Source organism: Mytilus edulis, chromosome 6, assembly GCF_963676685.1.
Source record: "Mytilus edulis chromosome 6, xbMytEdul2.2, whole genome shotgun sequence".
In the NCBI taxonomy this organism is placed as follows: Eukaryota; Metazoa; Mollusca; class Bivalvia; order Mytilida; family Mytilidae; genus Mytilus; species Mytilus edulis.
In genome coordinates this window covers 20,612,324-20,637,747 of record NC_092349.1, presented here as the reverse complement: position 1 = coordinate 20,637,747, position 25,424 = coordinate 20,612,324, and the positions used below count along the sequence as shown (strand labels likewise).

At 33.0% G+C, this 25,424-nt stretch overlaps 1 protein-coding gene across 1 annotated transcript in view; it reads left to right on the top strand.

Annotated features, from left to right (window-relative positions):
- Positions 1-2,898: 2,898 nt before the first annotated feature.
- Positions 2,899-25,424, top strand: part of LOC139527338 (sphingomyelin phosphodiesterase 4-like) — a 39,547-nt gene continuing 17,021 nt past the window's right edge. Inside the window, exons 1-7 of the mRNA XM_071322724.1 lie at positions 2,899-3,114; positions 10,456-10,539; positions 11,519-11,734; positions 13,525-13,621; positions 15,150-15,357; positions 15,877-16,021; positions 16,446-16,517. Of these exons, the coding sequence (XP_071178825.1) occupies positions 2,938-3,114; positions 10,456-10,539; positions 11,519-11,734; positions 13,525-13,621; positions 15,150-15,357; positions 15,877-16,021; positions 16,446-16,517 (999 nt within the window). The 5' untranslated portion in view covers positions 2,899-2,937. The remainder of the gene's footprint in view (positions 3,115-10,455; positions 10,540-11,518; positions 11,735-13,524; positions 13,622-15,149; positions 15,358-15,876; positions 16,022-16,445; positions 16,518-25,424) is intronic.

Genomic DNA, 25,424 nt, shown 5'->3' with positions numbered 1-25,424 from the left:
AACTTGCTAAATTGTACTGCAATTTCGCTGGCATCATCTAGTGTATGCTTATATCAAAGAAAATACATCGGCTAGCGACGTTCTATCAATGTATTCTATAATCTTTATATTTGGAGAAATGGAACAAAACATCTGTTATTCAATTTTTAATAACTGGATTTAAGTATGGCGGTTGCAATTTGGGTACTCCTCATTACGGAATCCTGGATCGTTTGGAGGTCTGTTCAGACCAATTTTTTCTTTGATTCAATATGGATTCTAGCTCTAGTGAGTTTTAAAAAATCAACATTTTTTTTTCAAATTCAAAATTAAATTGGTGTTATCAATGATACCTCTACAAAATAAACACAGAAAGGAAACTTTTGTCGAAATAATAAAAAATTAAACGTAGGTGAATTTTTTTTCAAAATAGGTGCAATTTATACTATTGTAACTATGTATATTGTTTTGGTGAATTATTTGTAAAAAAAAATAAATAATGATAATACATTGTATTAATCAATTCATTATGAGCTCTTTTATTTGGGAATGAAACATCCTCTTTTAAACACTTTGTCGATTACCACTGTGCCTGAAGTGAAATATTTATAAATAGATATCAGAACGCGGACGTGATAGAAAGCCTAATTTAGAACATTGTCTAGTCTAGAAGAAAGCCGGGAAGGAAATAAGTTGAGTTAAAAGTGAATTAATACTTAAGATTTGCATCATATACGGCTTGCACATTGAATGCACGGAACTGCTCAGGACAAACAAATGCTGGCCCCTCGTCATCCTTTGGAGATATGTTGATCTAATGACACGTAGAGTTCCGAAGTCTTTGTAAAACGGTGGCCAGGTTTATGAACAAAAGATGACTATGTTTCCTTTACGAATTAAAAACGTTTAGAATGGTGCGAAAATCGGAATATTGTCGATTAAATGAATAAGATTGATTTTTTTCAATCGACTGATAAATTTAGTCGATTTGGCGTTCACACGGTCCGATTCCAGTCAAAACGTCGAATGGAAATAGCGTACGTTTCGATTTCAAAACGACGTTTCGACTGGACATCCGACTTCAGATTTTAGTGTTCACACGATACGATTTTAGTCGAAAGCAGGTGCACAGGTAAAAATCGAATGAAAATCGAATGGAAAATCGTATCGTGTGAATGCACCGTAAGTCTCCAGTAACTGCAGCATTTGGTGCATATTTTATTAAACAATACAAAATCTCAGAATAAACTAGATAGCTGTCTGACATGGATTAAATTAAAGTGAGATCACCAATCTCCTGGTATCAAATCATTTGAAAAAATAACAACAATGTATTGCAATAAGACCTATAACATTGAAGGAGTAAACTTGTATTAAGTCGTGTTCAGACCCTTTATGATAGAAAATAAAAGACACAGATTACCTTGCACGGGCATCGAACACAAAGTTACTTTAGTATAATACTGCACTGTCACTAACTAGTCTGTCACTATATTTAAATTCAGTTATAAAAAAAAATCACCTTATAGTCTTTCATTTTCTCTTCGAAAGCATTCGAAATTTGATTACTATAGAATTCGTTTCTACTGTATCCAGGGGCTTAACTAGATTCTTTTAAAAGTGAGGCAAGATATATTCGCCATTTGGTGAGGGATCTGGCGGCCGTCAAGACCCCGACCCAGAAACTATGAACAAATATTACGCAAAATCGTGAATCCTGAGAGTTTCGCGGACTCTTAGGAGGCACAATTATTTGAATGTCCCTACCCTTGGAACCTCAGTCCGGTCATTTTTTTTTCAAGAAAGTTTATATTTACATATCATATATTTATTGATGTCGCAGATTTCTCCAGTTTCATGACTTAAATCAGCTGCTTAAATATTGTTAATCCTTAATTATTTTTTTTATTAACATACATGTATAATCAACGTGTACATCGGCGAATGTCACACACAACACCGTCCGGTTATTTTTTTTGGCAGAAAAACATTTTTGTTTATCATAAAGTTTATATTTTCGTATAAAATATTTATAAATCTCATAGATTCCAGAATTTCATGAACGAATATTGTAAAACAAAAGAGATATTAACATTTGTGTTGATCATTTCAATATATTTAAAGCATATATTGGCGAATGTGAATACCGTCCGGTCAACTTTTTATGGAGAAAAACATTTTTTTTTACTATAAATTTATATTTTCGTATCTAATATTTATTATTCTCACAGATTCCGGAATTTTTGTGACAAATATTGTAACCAACAAAAGAGATATTAACACTTGTTGCCGACCAGTTGAATATATATGTATAGCGTTTAACGGCGAGTGTGAATACCGTCCGATCAACTTTATATACTCAAAAATATTTTTTTCACTTATTTTGTTTGATTTTCATAAAATATATTTTAATATCTTTAAGGTCTACAAATATTAAACAAATCTACTGAATAACAAAAAAGTTATGACTATTTATATCTCGTCCGGTCAACCGTCCTGTCACTATCCGGGCAATCGTCCTGTCATTAGTGCAACCCGTCTTTAGTGTAACCCATTTTCCTTTGATTACCTCCCTTGACCTGGACAAAAAATAATTGAAAATTGAGGGAATTGACAACTACTGGCAACTCTGTCTTGGTTAGTTTTTAGTTGTGTTTTGAAATCAGACCCAGTCTGTTTTGTTAAGCCTGCATATTTCCTTTTTTCTGTGTTTAGGTGATATTCAATTCAATATTTATTGGAAAGAGCACAAATTTTACACCTTATCGCTATTACTTTAAGTTGAACGTAAGCGACCCGTGTCAAAGGTCGAGAGGCCGCGGAATCGGTATCGTAAGTGGCCATTGTATTATATTTTTTGCTTAGAAACGTCTTTGTTGTTTATCGTCTGCTTCCGGTTTAAACGTACTGCCGGTTTGTTTTTCTACTTTCACTTTAAAATATTTATTATACTTTACTATGGATCCTGATTACCAAAATACATCGTTGAAAGAATTTAAAACATGGAAAACAGACAATTTACGACATTATTTAACAATGAGGGGACTAACAGAAGAAGGGACCAAAGAAGAGCTGGTTGCTCTATGTTTTTCTGCTGCCAAGTTGGGTTTGCCGGTCAAACCCAACCAGAGTGAAGTATTGCTGGACAACGTTAATTGTTACAAACATATTTTATGATAGAGGCGTGATTCAAATACAGACACCTACAGAATACTTGTTGACAATAATTAATAATATTAAACTAACAACATATAAATTTATGATATATACAGATGCATGTAACAACAAGTCATAAGTAAATTCCATGGATATCATAACATTCTAAGTATAATCTATGAATACCATTACATAGACATATTTACACTTGTAATGAAGTTGTATGCAAATTTGTCCTCCATTACGTAAAATCACACAAGTTCCCGTAAACTTTAACATCACAATTTAAAAAATTTGATGTCACAATTAAAAAGTGATTGTTGTTTGATGTCAGAAGGTTATTTGGAGCAGATCTAAGGTCATTCGGAGACAAAATTCAGCTAAATACCAAAAGTGTAAATACATTTATTCTAAATTCATATTGATACCATACCTGTTACCTTCTGTAAATCCCTCCTCTATCAGGAGAACCTGGAGTTCATCCAGTAAAATTTTGTTTCACTATATTTACAGTCTGTTTCCAGTCACTATACATTATTTTTAAACAATTTTATCTATTTACACCTTATGAGTTTGGTAAACCTTTCAACTTTTAAATGTTTTGGGCCATTTTTAAAAAAATGAGGCAAAAGTGTGACATGGGGGGTCCAAACTCAATATTTTGTATTTCTTTTTGTCTTACCCTATTACCAATACTTTAAATTTTATAATTCCAAAGTTTCAGGCAGAATGAAACAGACACATTGAATAATCTTAAATTTTAATAACATACATCTCAAAAAATTTGAACAGAAACCATACTACTTATAAACAAGTTTGGTAATAAAACAGTTAAAAAAACATTGCTCAAACCTTTTCCAAACCCAAATGCTTGGACGAGTACTTTGAAACACATCATAAAAAATGCTACACCAAGAAGAAAGGGCCTTCAGACGAGATCATTCATAAGCATTTGGGTTTTGTGGCAGTTGTTTTCTTGTGTGTTGTGCAGGTTTTCTCACTGTAGATCTGGAATCTGACACAGTCACAGATCTGTTCTCATTTGAATTTTTGAGCTGTTTTTGTTCGATTCTAAGTCCTTATTCAACCCAACTTCTTTTTTATCTTTCTTCCTTTTTTTCACTGTTTCTCTGCCACTGCCTTTGTTTTTCTTTATATTGTTTATCAAATTTGGAATTCAAAGTTCTTCTTTCTCTAAACCTTTTTTTGTTAGCTTGGTTTTATAGGTTTTTATTTTGTTAAAGATGGTCCAACTTCCTCTTATCATCTTTTAATTTCAGATTCAGCCAGTATTTGGGGGTTCTCTCTTTCGAAGTCTCTTTCTTTGATTGATTTCTTCTAGAGAATTTTGCCCTGCTTATTTCGGCAAATCTAGTAGATGTTTTAAGGAATGGAAGTTTTACCAAAAGTTTCTTCATTTTACTAGCTGTCTTTCAATTATCTGTCCTAAAAATAAAGCTCATTTTCATATTTTTCTTAAATTGTTAAATTCATGTCAGGAGTGTGACGAATTACATCTGAATGGTTAATCCTTGAAACATCTTTAAATATACCATTTTAAATCAAGATAATTGTTCTATTTTGTACAAAATTCATCTCCTCACTTTCCTATATGATATTATAGTTGTACACACTTATTTTCTTTGATAAATTTGCATTACTGTGCACAAAAAATAGAAAAATGACTAATTAAAACTCATTGTGCCAAAACAATCATGATAAATAACACATTTAAGAGGTAAATGATAGGAATATAACTTGGTTTCAACATTTCTAACACAAAGAAACTTGTGGAACTTGTCCTTGTGAAATCATGAATTGACAGAAAATGCTTTAAAAAAAAGCGTCACACTCCTGACATATATAATGCACTCCCACATCTATGATATAAACATATCCCAGTTGTAATAAATTTTTTTCTTCTCTTTGGAATAGCCACTTCTGAAAAATAAAGAAAAAGAAAATATTTAAGTCCTATGTATTCTTTGGTAGATGTTTAAAGACAGTTGTCACACTCCTGACATTTTTGGGTGCCTCTCTTGGTGTCCATTAAAACAATAAAATATGTGATTTAGAGCACCAACATACCCTTAATTATAGTGCTAATATACCAATACAAACTTATTTCACATACTGACATTATTGGACTTTAATACATGGTTACAAGGAAGCTTTAATTTTAAAAGTGTCATTTTTTGAAAGACTTTATTTTTTGTACATGCCTTCACAATAAAGGTCAGTGTTTACTTATTTTAAAATTTTATTGGACAAAATTACAAAAATATTTAAGACTAATAATGTAGCAACTACCAGAAATATTTCAGTTTAGCATAAAAACGATCCACTTTTTTCAATACTACTTTGAAAATTTCTAATTTTTTAAATTTCACGCTAAAAGCGTCACACTCCTGACAAAAATGGCCTGTTTTTAATACATTTCTCTGAAGTGGTTTGAGATATCTTCATGAAACTTGGCAGCAAGCTAGTCCTGACTATCCTTCATTTTATAACACCTGTGTTATAATTCTAAACTTAACTAATATAAAAATATACCACAAAAAGTAAAAATCCTCATTGTTTTTGAAATGGCCCTTTTATTTACTTTCAAGGAGAGCACTATGTTTTTCATGGAGAGTGTAACACAGACTTCTTGTAATCGATTCCACCAAATTAATGTCATTTTTCTCTAACACGTAGTACCAATCGAAAAATCTACAGTTCAAGATTAATTTTATCATTTTTGAGTTGCTAACGCATATGTCAGACCATGCAGCAGTTTCAATCTTTGGTACTACGACTGTATAAAGTTTTGAGATAAAAATGTCTCTAATACTTGTTAAGCTAGAGCACACAAAAAGAAAATGTTCCTTGTTTTCAGTTCCTTCCTCACACAGTGGACAAATTGAAGTTTTTTGACCATTTGAAAATTTTGAGCAGTTGTACTGTAGAACATGTAGAATGAATGTATCCAAAAGCATTTTGGTCTTATTTAACAGGCTTTACATATACACATTTGTTCCGAACCTGCACTCTTCCATATAGAATTAACAGCACCAATTTTACAGTTTTTGATATTCAGGTACCCTAATGACGGTTTTGATTTGGCTTCAATAAACAGTTTTTCGGACTAAAAGCCATCAACAGACTTCTTTACTTTCATTTTCCACTTGTATTTTGTCTCTGGTTTAAGTAAAACCTCTGAGGCACACTGTAAATTATATTGTTTCAAAATCCTGTCAGCCCTTATAAACCAGCTTTTTGAATTTTTTCCTTTTGTAGACAGTTGACGTTTAGCAAGATCATTTTCAACAAAGTCGCTTCTAGCTATGGTACCAAATGTTATCAGGATCTTTTTATGTAGAAGTGCAATGATAGGTAATTGACCTAGAAGTAGATAAGCTCCTGCGTTGGAGGCTCTAGCGGGAAGATTTTGAATTTATTTCAGAAAGTTATTACAGAAGATATTTAAATGGGAAATATCTTTAGCACTAAGATTTACTATTTCAAGTCCAAATAACAAACGTGGAACCACATACGTTGACCAGAGTTTACATGACACCTCTGGGTTAAGTCCATTTTTAACCATGCAGTCCTGAGCCCATAAGTGCGTAAGACGTCTGTCTTGCAGTTTTTAGATGGTTTCCAATAATTGTCCTTGTTGCCTCTACTTCACGAGAGTCTCTATCAATTCCTATATGTTTATAATTTTCTACAGTTTCTAATGCTTCTGCATGTTCTGAGCCAATGTGGAACTTTGGTTGCAATTTTCAAGATGAGTTCCATATCATAAGTTAACTTTTGTTTTTTCCTTACTTATCTTATATTCTTCTGTCTTTGCAAAATGGGAAGTATATAGTTTATCATAGTCTGGAGTTTATCAGGTTTGGAAGAGACAAGTAGCAGATCGTCTGCGCACATTGGAGTACACAAATACAGCACAATTATTCTAAATTTTCGTAATTTTACTTTTTTGTCTACGTTTCTGTGTGTATCTTTCTTGGCTTTTTATCACAAGTTCACATTGGTTTTTTGTCGAGCCTGCAACTTTTGTTGCAGAAAGCTCGACATAGGGATAGTGATCCGGCGGCGGCTACGGCGGCGGCGGCGGCTACGGCGGCGGCGGTGTTAGCTAACTTCTTAAAAGCTTTATATTTTAGAAGGTGGAAGACCTGGATGCTTCATACTTTGTATATAGATGCCTCATAATACGAAGTTTCCGTCAGTCACATGTCCAATAACCTTGACCTCATTTTCATGGTTCAGTGACCACTTGAAAAAAAAGTTCAGATTTTTTGTAATGTTGAATTCTCTCTTATTATAAGTAATAGGATAACTATATTTGATATGTGCGTACCTTGCAAGGTCCTCATGTCTGTCAGACAGTTTTCACTTGACCTCGACCTCATTTCATGGATCAGTGAACAAGGTTAAGTTTTGGTGGTCAAGTCCATATCTCAGATACTATAAGCAATAGGGCTAGTATATTCGGTGTATGGAAGGACTGTAAGGTGTACATGTCCAACTGGCAGGTGTCATCTGACCTTGACCTCATTTTCATGGTTCAGTGGTTATAGTTAAATTTTTGTGTTTTGGTCTGTTTTTTTCATACTATATGCAATAGGTCTACTATATTTGTTGTATGGAATGATTGTAAGGTGTACATGTCTAGCGTGCAGATGTCATGTGACCTTGACCTCATTTTCATGGTTCAGTGGTTATAGTTAAATTTTTGTGTTTTGGTCTATTTTTTCATACTATATGCAATATGTCTACTATATTTGTTGTATGGAATGATTGTAAGGTGTACATGTCTAGCGGTCAGATGTCATGTGACCTTGACCTCATTTTCATGGTTCAGTGGTCAAAGTTAAGTTTTTGAGTTTTGGTCTTTTTATCTAATACTATATGCCATAGGTCAACTATATTTGGTGTATGGAAATATTTTATGATTTTTATGTCAGAAGCGCAGGTTTGTTTTGACCGTGACCTCATTTTCATGGTTCATTGCACAGTGTTAAGTTTTTGTGTTTTGGTCTATTTTTCTTAAACTATAAGTAATAGGTCAACTATATATGTTGTATAGAAGCATTGTTAGCTGTACATGTCTGCCTGGCATGGTTCATCTGACCTTGACCTCATTTTCATGGTTCATTGGTCTTTGTTTAGTTATCTTGGTTAATGTTAAGTTTATGAGACAGTTGTAATGAAGCTTTATACTTAGGACTATCAACATAATATCAATGATTAGTATAGAAGGCGAGACATTTCAGCGTGTGCACTCTTGTTTTCCTGTATACATGTATATGTTGACAATAAGGATGCATATGTTGTTGATTTGATTATTTATTCTATAAAATTTGCATTAGAAAAGTCATCTTGTTAGATTCAAGCATAACAATTAACTCCGAACAAGAATTTTTTTTAAATCAGAACTTTTATTTAATTCAAAACTATTTTCCATAGCTTTTTAAAGATTCCTTTGAGCTACAATAAAATTAGTATTAAAAACTTCTAAGTCTCATCATACAGACTGGAATTTTTCTAATTCGACTTCCAATTAAACTAAACTTCTCTTGCAAAATAAAACATGTTTAATACTGACCAGATGTGAAGCCCTCTCATGAGAGACCAATAGTCATTTTATACTACCTATTTAATATAATATGTCCCTGCATGACTAAAAGTATAATTATCAATAATAATTTGCAATATATTTTTTTTTGTATTTTCAAAGAAAGTTTTGATCCTAAAGGTAACATTTTTATATAATTTTGTATTTAATTTGTACTTTATTCCTTTTTTCAATGATAGATACTATTTTAGGAGCACACATTTGTAATAAGCTTAAACAGGGGGAGTAACTCCAAAATTAATTTCCAACACGTTTAGTTTTATTAAAATATGGAAATTATTAATGAGTTTGACCATGTTTTTTTTTTTTTAAAGGCGTCAGGGCAGAAGGGTGCGGCTTAGGGCACCTATGAGCAGCGTCCTTCTATTTTGGGCTAACAAGACCACTGACCTATATAAGATATATATGTGTATATGCACAAACTACTATCAAGGATTATTATCCGATGAAACAGTATGGTGGTCTCTCAAATAAAAAGCTTCTTCAGTATCCATACAAATAGATTTAAGTTCTTTTTCAGCATGTTCAGACATAGGATTTAACATTTTGGTAAAATTTTCATCCAAGTTATTTGAATTAATATCATTGATTTTATATTTAGATCTAATTTTGTTATATTGAGGACATTCAATCAAGAAATGTATCTCATTTTCAATTTTTTCTGTTCAAATTTACAAAATCTCTCATTAGAGGGTATTATTGGTCTTGCATACCTACCAGTTTCTATTGCTTATGAGTGTGCACTTTTACATAGCCTAGGGTTCTCTTTATTATGTCTATGAATATGAGTCAAGCAGGTTGGAAATACTCATGCACAAACTATGGACATATAATTTTAAACCTGAGAAGGAGGATGGCCATTGAGAAAATGCTGTCTTTATGTTTTTTAAATCCCTGTATAAAATGTCTTAGAATTTGTATATCGCTTTCCTAGTCTGAGATTACTCTGACGTCCAAAATTATGGCTGTTTTGCCAGACAAACTGGGCTGTGGGACATCAGAGCTCATCCCATTTAAAAAGGTGGATATTTGCTCGCCAAAATGGATTTGATGCTTCGTTGCTTCTGGAGCAGACTGACATCCTTGGATGCTTCAATTTGTTAATTTTTCATATTTACTGTAAAAATTCATTTGTAATTTATTGGATGTCCTTATTAGGAGAAAAGGGGGTGAATCTGTGATTTAAATTTTAATATGAAAATCTGCAAAGGGGGTCTTTTTTATATAATTAAAAAGGCACAGCCACCTGAATTTTTATCATTAAATTAATTGAAAATATATGCTAAAATAAAAAATAAGCCCTACACTCATGACACTATACATGTTATTCATCATGTTCATTGTAGTGAAATTATGTCATTACCAGCTATCAACCTCAAATTCCAACAAAGTCTAGTATACATGTCATGCTTGTTTTGAACAAATTATACAGAGATGTAACAATAGGCCTCACGGTCATAAAACTTTCGAGCATGATTTTTGTACTCAGACTCGAAAATCAACCAAACAAATTGCTGGATTTCATGTTTCGAGCATGACTTTTGTGCTCCAAGCACTGAGCAAAGTTTTATGCCTTCAAGGCCAGATCTAAATACATACAAGAAACACTTACCAAATATTAAACTTTACATCTAACATGTCTAATTACTGCTCCACATGTGTGTAAACTAAAGTATTTTCTGTTATAGTCTAGACTACAGTTAGCCTACTCCAGACCTTTACTACAGAGATGCAGTGAGATAGAGAACATTATAGATTCAGCAGGAACACAGGTATTAATTTTTGTCAAAAGATAAGCAAAATGTATACAATACATGCTATATATTTTAATGCAGAATGGGAATTCTCTGGTGCACAGTAGCCATCAAATTTGAATTGGGCTAAGAATTTTTAATGCTTGATTGACTGGTCACACTTGCTATCATTTCATAGAAAGAGATTTAAAATGTCAATTCCTTGCTCTGGTTTGTCATGTTTGTCACAGAGAGTTGGATAATAATTATATATAGCAAAAAAAAAATTTCTTTGTCTGAATCACAATTGCCAAAAATTATGAGTCCCTGGACTAGCCTTCAAAAGTCCTTAGTGAGAACGCTGTATCTGAAAGATGTACACAAATTTAAAGGTATATAATTATATATTCATGAAATTTATGTTAAAAAAAGTGATTGATTGTTATTTGCTTAAATCATAAATGAACATAAACCAGTTGCCAATATTTTCATGCATATTTTCAAGCCAAGAAAATTAACAATTTATTTTTGGCAGTTTAAGAATTTGTTGATCAATGTAGTCTTTGAAGGGAGTTCACTAGTTTGACATATTTGCGACAAATTATATTCAAAATTAATTTTTCTATGCACAAAAGTGGCCAAAGTTAATTTCTCAGAAGCATAAGTTGGTTTATTGTATAGTCTTCGTTGTTGAAAAAAAATGGGATATACTGTTTTACCTCTATCTGTCTGTCATGTTTAAAAAAGTGGGGATATACTGTTTTACCTCTATCTGTCTGTTCATCTAATCTGTCTAAGGAACTACTTATAAGGTTTTCTGAAATTTGGTTTCAGGGTTCATATGGGTCAGCTTTACCATTTGGTGTGTTTTCAGATTCATCACTTAACAACTTCCTGTTTACCGAACACTTACATATTTTTACACTATTAAAATTATCTAGTTGTGTTGGGATATCATCAGTGAGCAGTATTACCAGTTTCACTTGTTTGATTTCTTGTATTTTGGTTTTGATTTTAGGAATTAAAGAATGCCTTGCCATCAATATTATCCAATATATTTGGGTTTGGATCAGAAGTGGGTTGGCAGCTTCACTCCATTAGTCGTGGAAACAACCTAGAAGAGTTTGAATGTGCCAGAGAATTCCTTGGTTCAGAAGGTCCATTGCTGACACTTGTATATAATCTTCAAACAGATGTCAGTCTGTTGTATGAATTTCCTCTACATCATATACCGGTAAGTTCTATTGTAGGGAAGATGTGTGTATGAATTTCCTCTACATCATATACCGGTAAGTTCTATTGTAGGGAAGATGTGTGTATGAATTTCCTCTACATCATATACCGGTAAGTTCTATTGTAGGGAAGATGTGTGTATGAATTTCCTCTACATCATATACCGGTAAGTTCTATTGTAGGGAAGATGTGTGCATGAATATTCTCTACATCATATACTGGTAAGTTCTATTGTAGGGAAGATGTGTGTATGAATTTTCTCTACATCATATACCGGTAAGTTCTATTGTAGGGAAGATGTGTGTATGAATTTCCTCTACATCATATACCGGTAAGTTCTATTGTAGGGAAGATGTGTGTATGAATTTCCTCTACATCATATACCGGTCAGTTCTATTGTAGGGAAGATGTGTGTATGAACTTCCTCTACATCATATACTGGTAAGTTCTATTGTAGGGAAGATGTGTGTATGAATTTCCTCTACATCATATACCGGTAAGTTCTATTGTAGGGAAGATGTGTGTATGAATTTCCTCTACATCATATACCGGTAAGTTCTATTGTAGGGAAGATGTGTGCATGAATATTCTCTACATCATATACTGGTAAGTTCTATTGTAGGGAAGATGTGTGTATGAATTTTCTCTACATCATATACCGGTAAGTTCTATTGTAGGGAAGATGTGTGTATGAATTTCCTCTACATCATATACCGGTAAGTTCTATTGTAGGGAAGATGTGTGTATGAATTTCCTCTACATCATATACCGGTCAGTTCTATTGTAGGGAAGATGTGTGTATGAACTTCCTCTACATCATATACTGGTAAGTTCTATTGTAGGGAAGATGTGTGTATGAATTTCCTCTACATCATATACCGGTAAGTTCTATTGTAGGGAAGATGTGTGTATGAATTTCCTCTACATCATATACCGGTAAGTTCTATTGTAGGAAAAATGTGTGTATGAATTTCCTCTACATCATATACCAGTAAGTTCTATTGTAGGGAAGATGAGTGTATGAATTTCCTCTACATCATATACCGGTAAGTTCTATTGTAGGGAAGATGTGTGTATGAATTTCCTCTACATCATATACCAGTAAGTTCTATTGTAGGGAAGATGTGTGTATGAATTTTCTCTACATCATATACCGGTAAGTTCTATTGTAGGGAAGATGTGTGTATGAATTTTCTCTACATCATATACCGGTAAGTTCTATTGTAGGGAAGATGTGTGTATGAATTTCCTCTACATCATATACCGGTAAGTTCTATTGTAGGGAAGATGTGTGTATGAATTTCCTCTACATCATATACCGGTAAGTTCTATTGTAGGGAAGATGTGTGTATGACCAATACAGACCACAATACATAATACTCACTAATATGTACTGTGCTTTGCATGGCATTGGCCCTGCTTACATTCAGGAACAAGTCAATTAAAACGTGCCAAACCGATCTCTGTTTAAGCTCTACACAACTATTTAACATTCAAAAACTGCAGACAATGATGTAAGGCGAAAGCCATTTTGATTGGGCATAGGCATCTCTTTGGAACAATCTTCTGAAAAGCATATTTGTTACATGAGACTTTTACCTCGGTTATTGACACTCACAATAAAGATCAATAAAGGTGATGTCTGCCTTTTTCCCTTCTTGGTATTGATTGCCTCTTGGAATCTTGCAACTTGTTTTTACTATAAAGAGAATCTCCTGTGAATTTAATATTGACCTGCCATTGCCAATATTCAATTTATATTCTTATTTATTTCTATTTTTCTGATTTCAGGGACCATCAAGACAGATAATAGAAGAAGGAAACATACCATATTTCTACATCAATAAATTACAGACACAGGGATATGGATCACATCTAATACTCCTTTGTATCCTTTATATACCAATGTATACAGTGACTTGTATTTTGGTAGTAACAGCACGTTTTTTTGTCAGAAATATTGTGTTTGAAATGCTTTGGAGTAAAGCTTATGTATCATCTTAAGTAATTTGATAAGAATTTTGTTGTTGCATGCCTTTAGCTATTTATTCAATATAGAAACAAGAACATCAATGTTAAGTTGATGAATAAAAAAACGCTTTTTATAAATTAAGTTATGGAAATTCTTAATTTCGTTCTTTCATTTGTATACACAGTTCTTTATTCACAGGGGTCAAAATTAACTTTTTAAGGCCTGTAGCTAGTGGCTACTAGACTTGAAAATCAGTAAGCCCAGACAAAAAGTTAGTAGCCCACTTTATTTTACTATCAGCGGTGAAGCCCCAAATGTGGGCTGAACTTGCTAGTGGGGGTTTGACTTTCTTCGCTTTCTTAGAGCCAAAACCGAACAGATATTTGATGATCTTTGATCGCATTATATTGTTAATGACCATCGGAACGTCTCTCTTGTTATCCTTGCAAACACGAAACATATGATACTCTCCGACTTAAAATTGACGACCAATCAGTGAACTGCATTAACGTGAACTATATTTAGTCAAAGGTACACACTGATTTTACATCCTTGTTTATTGCGACTGCCACTTTGCGACAATACGACTCCCGACACTTGCCTGTATACATTTTAAAAAGGTTTTTTTCTTTTTGAGTTTATATATTTGTCAGTGAAGAACTTCATTGTACTTGGAGCCACGGTAAATGGCGGATTTCCGTCAGTCGAGCACTTTTTTCAATTCCCCACCTGGGATACCACAACTGAATAAAAAGATCGCCCAGGTCAATTTCTGGTCGCCATGGGCGACTAGGTGACCGTTAATTTTTTTCCCTGATTCAAATAAAAACTTTGAGTCATTTTAATCAATATGTACATGATGTATGAAATTATTTAATAGTAGTGAATATCTGTGAATTTCTCATGGTTACTTCATTGGACGAGAATAAACTATGATTGTTTAATGTATATTGGTCTCTCTTTTTTCACCCCTTCACTATTAAAAGGCCAACTTCGAAAAATATCTCCTCAGGTAAATTTCCTTTGAAAATCGTAAATGCATTGGATTTTTGCAGGTCTTATATTGTCATTGAATATAGTTAAGAGATTTAAACAAATGTTGTTTTTACAGTTCTTAAGGTGGTACCCAACACCTTGACTAATATTAATTTGGCTCGTTTAATTTTCATAAAATTTTAACAAAATGTTTACTTTGACCCTTTGACAAAAATATAAAAATTTCAAAAAATTTGAACCAACCACTTTATCAGAAACATTTCGTTGGTTATATAGCAGTTTGACAAACACTAATTTTGATCATTAAGAAGCTTAATATTTCCTCAACAAAAATAACGTGATTTAAACATTTAGCTGATTTTTACAAAGTTATCTCCCTGTAGTGTTAGGTACCACCTTAAGAAAGAAATATTGTTTTTTTTTCATTTTTATGCCTTAACATTAACAGCAGCATTTGAATATTACATGTTCTATTTTGCCCATTGTTTGTTAAACTGGCAGAATTTAGCCTGGAAAAACTTGACAGACAACTTGTTTCCGTGTTTACTAGATGATTATCTCAACTACTTCCTGCCACTCAATAAATCCACCCTGCCACCTGTGCCACATCAACAGTCACCAATCAGAAGCCCTGTGATACATTCAAAGATGTACAGGTAAGAGAGATCACTTAAGCTTACCACTAACAAGTAAAATAACAAAAAAAAGACTCTGAGGAAAATTAAAAATGGAAAATCTGTAATCAAATGGCTAAATCAAAAGCTCAAATACATCAAACGAATGGTTAACAACTGTCATATTCCTGACTTGGTACAGGCATTTTCTTATGAAGAAAATGGTGGATCAAACCAGGTTTTATAGCTATCTAAATCTCTCACTTGTATGACAGCCGCAAATTAAAATTCCATTATATTGACAACGATGTGTGAACAAAACAAACAGACATAATAGGTAAAAATGTCAAAAATTGGGGTACAGAAGTCAACATTGTGTTATAATCTTAATCACTATAAAACAAAAAAAATATGAAACAAAGAAACACAAAAAGGCATATAGACAAAGTGCATGAGCAAAAATGAAAAACAAGAAATTGTAAATGTGCTGCTTTAAACGATAGATGCTGCCACAATCGATCAAATGATGTATAGATGTTTATACTGTACATTATATTTCAGTCCTGGAAGTAAAACCAATACAAGTCCAAGAACATTTGGATTATTAAAGGCTAGTTTTATTGCATCACAGAAACAGCATTCCCAGAATTCATCAGTTTTAGGTCAGAGTGAGGCTGAAGTATGGAGGTCAGAAACATTGCTACAGGTAAGTTTTACCATGATCAAAGATCAGTAGATAATTTGTAGTGAAGCATTTAGTTTTGAATTTTATATTTTTGATATTGAATAAAAATTACATATTAATATGGATTAGGTAAATTTATTAGTTTTGAAAATGATAAGAGTGCCCTCTAAAATTTCAGTAACGATTCAAACATAGCAGAATGTAAACAAACCTTGCAAAATCATATTTTTATTCTCTTATTTCTTGCATTTAGTCTACACCCCTGTCTGGCAGATTAAATTTTGGAGAATAAAACCGCAGACTATACAAACCTGTAATTGGAAATGGCAAATATCCACTAGTACACATGTAATTCATTGCATAATGTTTCAGCATTTTCAACTAAATAACTTTTATAGTCAAGTTAATAGCTTTTTCAAAACCATGTTTGTGTTGTTTATTTCAGATATTTATAGAATTTTGGTTGAATCAGAATGCTATAGACAGTGAAAAAAGTATGATTAGTCCAACACACATGGTAGGTAGTAAAGGAGGAAGAGTAATCTACCCTTAATAATTTTGTTATGCCCCACCTACGATAAAAGAGGGACATTGTGTCAGTTCGTTCGTCCGTTGCTCCGTCAGTCTCGCTTCAGGTTAAAGTTTTTGGTCGAGGCAGTTTTTGATGAAGTTGGAAGTCCAATCAATTTAAAACTTAGTACACATTTTCCCTATGATATATTTTTCTAATTTTAATGCAAAATTAGAGTTTATACCCCAATTTCACTGACCACCGAACATAGAAAATGATAGTGCAAGTGGGGCATTCATGTACTATAGACACATTCTTGTTATATAATAATTTATCTACTTTCATATTGGTAAAGTTTAGTAAAGACAGTTACTTTATTTTTATTGTGGTTGTTCACAATATATAAGGGCTGAGAAGTAAATGTTTGTTGAATCTAAAGGCACTTCTTATTTTCCATTCTTGATTGCATTGAATTGGATGATGTTTAAAGGGGATGGGGTATACCTGAATGAGACAGCAACCTATCTACAAAATAAGGTTCCTTATTTTGGACAGGCACATGAAGATGTAGTGGGGTTAGACTACTTTTTGAATACGTATTATAAAGACGACATGTCAAAGGTTTCTTGCATTAATTTTTTTAATACTGTGGATTCATTTTTATTCGTTGGATACCAATTTTGGTGGATTTCATGGGTACATGGAAACCACAAATTTAAATGGTCACCGAATTGCAAATTTGTTGTATGATTAAATACAGACTTTTGAAAACCACGAAATCCAACATCCACAAATTGCAAGTTTTCCTCAATCCACGAAAATTGGTCACCACGAAAATAAATGAATCCACAGTATCAGGTTCAAGGGTCAAATAATTATATTACTTTCTTTTCCAAGGTTAAGCAGGAAAGGTGTAAGTTTATCAGTTTAATGATTTGCCTCATGGCTAATCTATTTTTTTCATCTTTACCCTCTCTTAAAAACTAAAATATATTTACTAATAGCTTCTATATTGGATTGGTATCACCTGGTTAAAATTAAAGTAATCAGTAATATGTCTGAAAAGTTTTTGATGGCATTGTATTCTAAGAAATTTTAAAGTCGTTGTTAACAATGAAAATCAATTTTTGTAAGACCTGTAGATTTTATCAAACATTAGAAATTGTATGTAAGAGGCTGGGATCTCCATTGAGAAGAATTTCCTTCGCCTTTAGGATAAGTGTAGAAAAAGTGAAATATGAGTATCTGTTTTTGTCTCGCTTGACGGAGTAAAAAAGTGAGACATAGGTATGCTGTTTCCGGTGTTGGCGATGGCTGCGGCGGCGTCATCAATGTATTAGTTTGTGATTACCGGTAGGTCTTGTTTATGGTGAACCACTAGTGGTAAGTCAAAGATATTTGGTATGCAGTTGTATTAGTTTTGGCACATCTCATTACCATTGAGATTATTTGGCCCTGCCCCCTCAGTTATGCTCTATTGACTTTGAAACTTTTGCTTAGTTATCATGTATTAGTTTGTGATTAGGTCAGTTTATGGGGAACCACTAGTACTAGTGGTAAGTTAATGATAATTGGTATGCAGTTGTATAAGCATTGATATATTTCTTTTCTATGGAGATTATGTTGCCCGCCTCATCAGTCATGGTCTATTGACTATGAAACTTTTGCTTAGTTTTCATGTATTAGTTTGTGATTAGGTAGGTTTATGGCATGGAGAACCACTAGTGGTAGGTCATTGATATTTGGTATGCAGTTGTATTAGCATTGGCACATCTCATTACCATGGAGATTATTTGACCCTGCCTGCTCAGTTATGGTTTATTGACTTTGAAATTTTGCTTAGTTTACATGTATTAGTTTGTGTTTAGGTTTGTTTAAAGGGAACTACTTATGATAATTCAATGGTATTTGGTATGCAGTTGTATTAGCATTGGCACATCTCATTTCCATGGAGATTTTTTAGTCATGTTAAATCAGTCATGGTTATTTGACCTTGGATATTTGCAAAACTTACATGTTAAAGTGTTGCTTTTTTAGTCCCCTACTGACAAAGTCGAAGGGGACTTTATGTTTGCACTCTGTCCGTCTGTCCATCCGTCTGTCCGGCAAATCAGTTTTCCAGACTTTTTTCTTCATGCTTGAACTTTGAAGATATTGATTTGATATTTGGTGTATTGTTTTATCATGACAAGTTACAGGTCAAGTTTGATTTTCATGATTTTAGCTTTTCTCCTTGTTCAGTTAAAGCTCTTTCCCTAGAATTAAATTTTTGTTGAAATACTTATTAATTACTAGATTTCTGTTCAAAGGGAAATAACTTTCTTTTTTTTTAAATTTGTAAAAGACATTGTATTAAGATAAATGACATTTGGATTTTTTTCCTTTTCTTTAGTAAATTGTTTGAAGAAATTACTGGTAGGTTTGTTTGTTATTTTATGTAGTTTACACCATGACAAGTTATAGATCAAGTTAGAATTTAGTTCAATTACAATGAATTTTTAACCGGTAGGGGACTATGCATTGCCATGCAATACTCACAGAATGCTTGTTATTTTCAACATTTGCATTATCGAAATTACAAAAAAGCCAGACATATGATCCAGGGGCGTAGCTTACGTTGAGGCAACCGAGGCAGTTCCTCGGTAAAAAAAAATTAAAAAATTTCCTTCACTGCATTTTCTTTTAAATGATTAATGCAGCAAACTGGCTCCTAAACAATAATGTAGCAACTTGTTATGTCTTGTTGGTGCTGTTATTGATTCATACCCTTTACGAATTATTCAAGACTTATCGGAACATTTAAATTAATTATCCCTCCTCTACTTGGAAATACCCTTTACGGTAGTTTTCTGTAATTCAAGTTTGTCAGAGTAAAAGGAAATCGACAACAGATTTATTTTGTCCTACCCCATTGCAAGCGAAAACAGTGAGTAGAATAGATGAGGATGCAACTCACGAGTCACCCAATCAAATCACTTTACCATTGAATTAGGTCAATTAGTCAATTTTGTGTCAGAATAATTTCTAGTATATGAGGGCCTGGGTGAGGTTTTTTAAAGAAAACAGAAAAATCGGCCCTGAAATTAATTTAAATTTAAAAGAATATGGATTTAAAATGGTGCTAAATTATAAAATAAAGGAAAATCAAATTATGGGCGACAATGATTAAAAAATAAATATTTGATAATCCCATTCTAAGCATTCAAACCCTCATTTATAACCGTTGACATGTTCCCCTACGACTATGTTCATTGACTTTGGTACTAAACAAAACAAAATATGTATTTATATATTATAGTGCACAGAAAATAATTTATATGTTGTGGTTCTCAAGTTTTATTCTCGCTATTTTAAATTCATAGTACGTTTTCACAAGCAGGGAATTTAAAATATTTAAAGGAATCACTAATTCCAGAGAAATATGTCTGTTAGTTTATACACAATGTCAGTTTATATATATAAAAAAAAATCAACCAAATACTGTTCATTTATAATGAAGACTTCAGAATAAAGTAAATGTTAGTTATTCGCCGGTTGTTCATCGTGAATGAAAAAAAAAGTTAAAAATCATTCAATATGTAATTTCAAGACCTTTGAAGGAATACACCACTAAAACAAGTGCGGTGCTGCACTTTACATGTAGCATATGTTTTTCTCCTAGGTTATCCTGAAATTCGTTTGTTCAATCCAGCTGTCATTTTGTGGTGATTATCTATAATTCGTTGATTCGTGACCTACGACCAAATAAATGATCATCACAAAACTTATTACAAATAAACCTTAATATTTGCGTTTTTTTTCTTTCTGTATTGAACATTTTGTACAGGTTTCTTCTATCCACCGAGCAAGGTCATGATTTCTTGTGATATGACGTGTGAGGTACAGCCAACTATATTAGAGTGTACTACGGCTTGGAAATATATTGGGAGCCATTAGGCATTTGAGCTGGCTTTCTGCTGGGAACAGTATGTCAATATATATATGTTCCTGCTTTCTGTAAATGCTAGCAAGTCAGGAAACTGACTTTTCATTGGTTGTCTAATGTGATACCTTCAGGTATTTTGTTATTTTTATAGCTTTGAGTATAGATAGTAAGGCATATAATTAACATTATTATGATGAAATAACATTGAACAGCAACTATTTTTAACGATTTTCTTCTTGTTCAAATTGTAAAGACCTCTATAGCTTAAGGGGCGCAGCCCCTGACCCCCTGCCTCGGTATAAACAGAAGGCAAGCTATGCCACTGATATCTCTGTGATAACAGTTTATTACTTTTATAAGTTTATATTTATGGGATTGTTAGGTCTACTGCAATAAATACAAGAAGAGGTGGAAAGATACCAGAGGAACATTCAAACTCATGTGTGGGAAAATAAACAGACAACGACATTGCTAGAAAAGAGGTGGAAAGATACCAGAGGAACATTTAAACTCATGTGTCCAAAATAAACAGACAACAACAACATTGCTAGAAAAGAGGTGGAAAGATACCAGAGGAACATTCAAACTCATGTGTCCAAAATAAACAGACAGCGCCATTGCTAGAAAAGAGGTGGAAAGATACCAGAGGAACATTCAAACTCATGTGTCCAAAATAAAGACAACGCCATTGCTAGAAAAGAAAAAGTCCAATAGACAAACAATAGTACACAAAACACAACATAGAAAACTAAAGACTTAGCAACAAGAACCTCACCAAAAACTATGATTAACAAATTAAGCATGTGATGTTTTTATGCTTTGTCTAAGAAGGCCTAATGCATCATGTTTTCTGATCTGTGTATCTGCAATTTTGTCTGTTGTCTGTCCATCAGTCTATGGGGAGCCTTCCTTTTTTATTAGCTCACCTGTCCCGAAGGGACAAGTGAGCTTATGCCATCACTTGGCGTCCGTCGTCCTCCGTCGTCTGTCGTCGTCTGTCGTCGTAAACTATTTCAAGAATCTTCTCCTCTGAAACTACTGGGCCAAATACTTTCAAACTTTAACTGAATGTTCCTTAGGGTATCTAATTTATAAATTGTATCCGAAGTTTTGATCTATCAACAAACATGGTCGCCATTGCTAAAAATAGAACATAGGGGTCAAATGCAGTTTTTGGCTTATAACTCAAAAACCAAAGCATTTAGAGCAAATCAGACTGGGGTAAAATTGTTTATCAGGTCAAGATCTATCTGCCCTGAAATTTTCAGATGAATCAGACAACCCGTTGTTGGGTTGCTGCCCCTGAATTGGTAATTTTAAGGAAATTTTGCTGTTTTTGGTTATTATCTTGAATATTATTATAGATAGAGATAAACTGTAAACAGGAATAATGTTCAGCAAAGTAAGATTTACAAATAAGTCAACATGACGAAAATGGTCAGTTGACCCCTTTAGGAGTTATTGCCCTTTATAGTAAATTTTTTACCATTTTTCGTAAATCTTAGTAATCTTTAACAAAAATCTTCTCCTCTGAAACTACTGGGCCAAATACTTCCAAACTTTAATTGAATTTTCCTTAGGGTATCTAGTTTGTAAATTGTATCCGAAGTTATGATCTATCAACAAACATGGTCGCCATTGCTAAAAATAGAACATAGGGGTCAAATGCAGTTTTTGGCTTATAACTCAAAAACCAAAGCATTTAGAGCAAATCTGACATGGGTAATATTGTTTATCAGGTCAAGATCTATCTGCCCTGAAATTTTCAGATGAATCAGACAACCTGTTGTTGGGTTGCTGCCCCTGAATTGGTAATTTTAAGGAAATTTTGCTGTTTTTGGTTATTATCTTGAATATTATTATACGACCGCAAAATTTGAAAAAATTTTCGTCGTATATTGCTATCACGTTGGCATCGTCGTCGTCGTCGTCCGAATACTTTTAGTTTTCGCACTCTAACTTTAGTAAAAGTGAATGGAAATCTATGAAATTTTAACACAAGGTTTATGACCACAAAAGGAAGGTTGGTATTGATTTTGGGAGTTTTGGTCCCAACATTTTAGGAATTAGGGGCCAAAAAGGGCCCAAATAAGCATTTTCTTGGTTTTCGCACTATAACTTTAGTTTAAGTTAATAGAAATCTATGAAATTTTGACACAAGGTTTATGACCACAAAAGAACGGTTGGGATTGATTTTGGGAGTTTTGGTTTCAACAGTTTAGGAATTAGGGGCCAAAAAAGGGCCCAAATAAGCATTATTCTTGGTTTTTGCACAATAACTTTAGTTTAAGTAAATAGAAATCAATGAAATTTAAACACAATGTTGATTGACTACAAAAGGAAGGTTGGTATTGATTTTGGGAGTTTAGGTCCCAACAGTTTAGGAATTAGGGGCCAAAAAGGGACCCAAATAAGCATTTTTCTTGGTTTTCGCACCATAACGTTAGTATAAGTAAATAGAAATCTATGAAATTTAAACACAAGGTTTATGACCATAAAAGGAAGGTTGGTATTGATTTTGGGAGTTTTGGTCCCAACAGAATAAGGGGCCCAAAGGGTCCAAAATTAAACTTTGTTTGATTTCATCCAAATTGAATAATTGGGGTTCTTTGATATGCCGAATCTAACTGTCATGACTGTGTATGTAGATTCTTAACTTTTGGTCCCGTTTTCAAATTGGTCTACATTAAGGTCCAAAGGGTCCAAAATTAAACTTAGTTTGATTTTGACAAAAAATGAATCAATTAGGTTCATTGATATGCTGAATCTAAAAATGTACTTAGATTCTTGATTATTGGCCCAGTTTTCAAGTTGGTCCAAATCGGGGTCCAAAATTAAACTTTGTTTGATTTCATCAAAAATTGAATAAATGGGGTTCTTTGATATACCAAATCTAACTGTGTATGTAGATTCTTCATTTTTGGTCCTGTTTTCAAATTGGTCTACACTAAAGTCCAAAGGGTCCAAAATTAAACTTAGTCTGATTTTAACAAAAATTGAAATCTTGGGGTTCTTTGATATGCTGAATCCAAAAATGTACTTAGATTTTTTATTATGGGCCCAGTTTTCAAGTTGGTCCAAATCAGGATCTAAAATTATTATATTAAGTATTGTGCAATAGCAAGTCTTTTCAATTGCACAGTATTGCGCAATGGCAAGAAATATCTAATTGCACAATATTGTGAAATAGCAAATTTTTTTTTAATTAGAGTTATCTTTCTTTGTCCAGAATAGTAAGCAAGAAATATCTCATTGCAAAATATTGTGCAATAGCAAGATTTTTTTTTAATTGGAGTTATCTTTCTTTGTCCAGAATCAACTTAAATCTTTGTTATACACAATATATAATGTATATTCACTTTTTACTACCAACTGATAAATTAAAATAATCTTTACCATTCAGTGATAACAAGCAGTTTTTTTTTACATCTTAATATTCTATGATGTATTTAAATGAGTAGTTATTGTTGCAAACTCCATTAGAAATTTTAATTGAGATTAGTTTTGGAATAAGGGAAAGGGGGATGTGATTAAAAAAATTGGGTTCAATTTTTCTCATTTGAAATTTCATAAATAAAAAAGAAAATTTCTTCAAACATTTTTTTGAGAGGATTAATATTCAACAGCATAGTGAATTGCTCTAAGAGAAAACAAAAATTTTAAGTTCATTAGATCACATTCATTCTGTGTCAGAAACCTATGCTGTGTCAACTATTTAATCACAATCCAAATTTAGAGCTGAATCCAGCTTGAATGTTGTGTCCATACTTGCCCCAACCGTTCAGGGTTCAACCTCTGCAGTCGTATAAAGCTACGCCCTGCAGAGCATCTGGTTATAGATAGAGATAAACTGTAAACAGGAATAATGTTCAGCAAAGTAAGATTTACAAATAAGTCAACATGACGGAAATGGTTGTTGACCCCTTTAGGAGTTATTGCCCTTTATAGTCAATTTTTAAACATTTTTCGTAAAACTTAGTAATCTTTTACAAAAATCTTCTCCTCTGAAACTACTGGGCCAAATACTTCCAAACTTTAACTGAATGTTCCTTAGGGTATCTAGTTTGTAAATTGTATCCGAAGTTGTGATCTATCAACAAACATGGTCGCCATTGCTAAAAATAGAACATAGGGGTCAAATGCAGTTTTTGGCTTATAACTCAAAAACCAAAGCATTTAGAGCAAATCTGACAAGGGATAATATTGTTTATCAGGTCAAGATCTATCTGCCCTGAAATTTTCAGATGAATCAGACAACCTGTTGTTGGGTTACTCCCCTGAATTGGTAATTTTAAAGAAATTTTGCTGTTTTTGGTTATTATCTTGAATATTATTATAGATAGAGATAAACTGTAAACAGCAATAATGTTCAGCAAAGTAAGATTTACAAATAAGTCAACATGACGGAAATGGTCAGTTGACCCCTTTAGGAGTTATTGCCCTTTATAGTCAATTTTTAACCATTTTTCGTAAATCTTAGTAATCTTTTACAAAAATCTTCTCCTCTGAAACTACTGGGCCAAATACTTCCAAACTTTAACTGAATGTTCCTTAGGGTATCTAGTTTGTAAATTGTATCCGAAGTTATGATCTATCAACAAACATGGTCGCCATTGCTAAAGATAGAACATAGGGGTCTAATGCAGTTTTTGGCTTATAACTCAAAAACCAAAGCATTTAGAGCAAATCTGACGTTGGGTAATATTGTTTATCAGGTCAAGATCTATCTGCCCTGAAATTTTCAGATGAATCAGACAACCTGTTGTTGGGTTGCTGCCCTGAATTGATAATTTTAAGGAAATTTTGCTGTTTTTGTTTATTATCTTGAATATAATTATAGATAGAAATAAACTGTAAACAGCAATAATGTTCAGCAAAGTAAGATCTTCAATTAAGTCAATTGGACCAAAATTGTCAATTGACCCCTTAAGGAGTTATTGCCCTTTAAAGACTTTTTTCACAATTTGTTCATCATGTTGACTTACTTT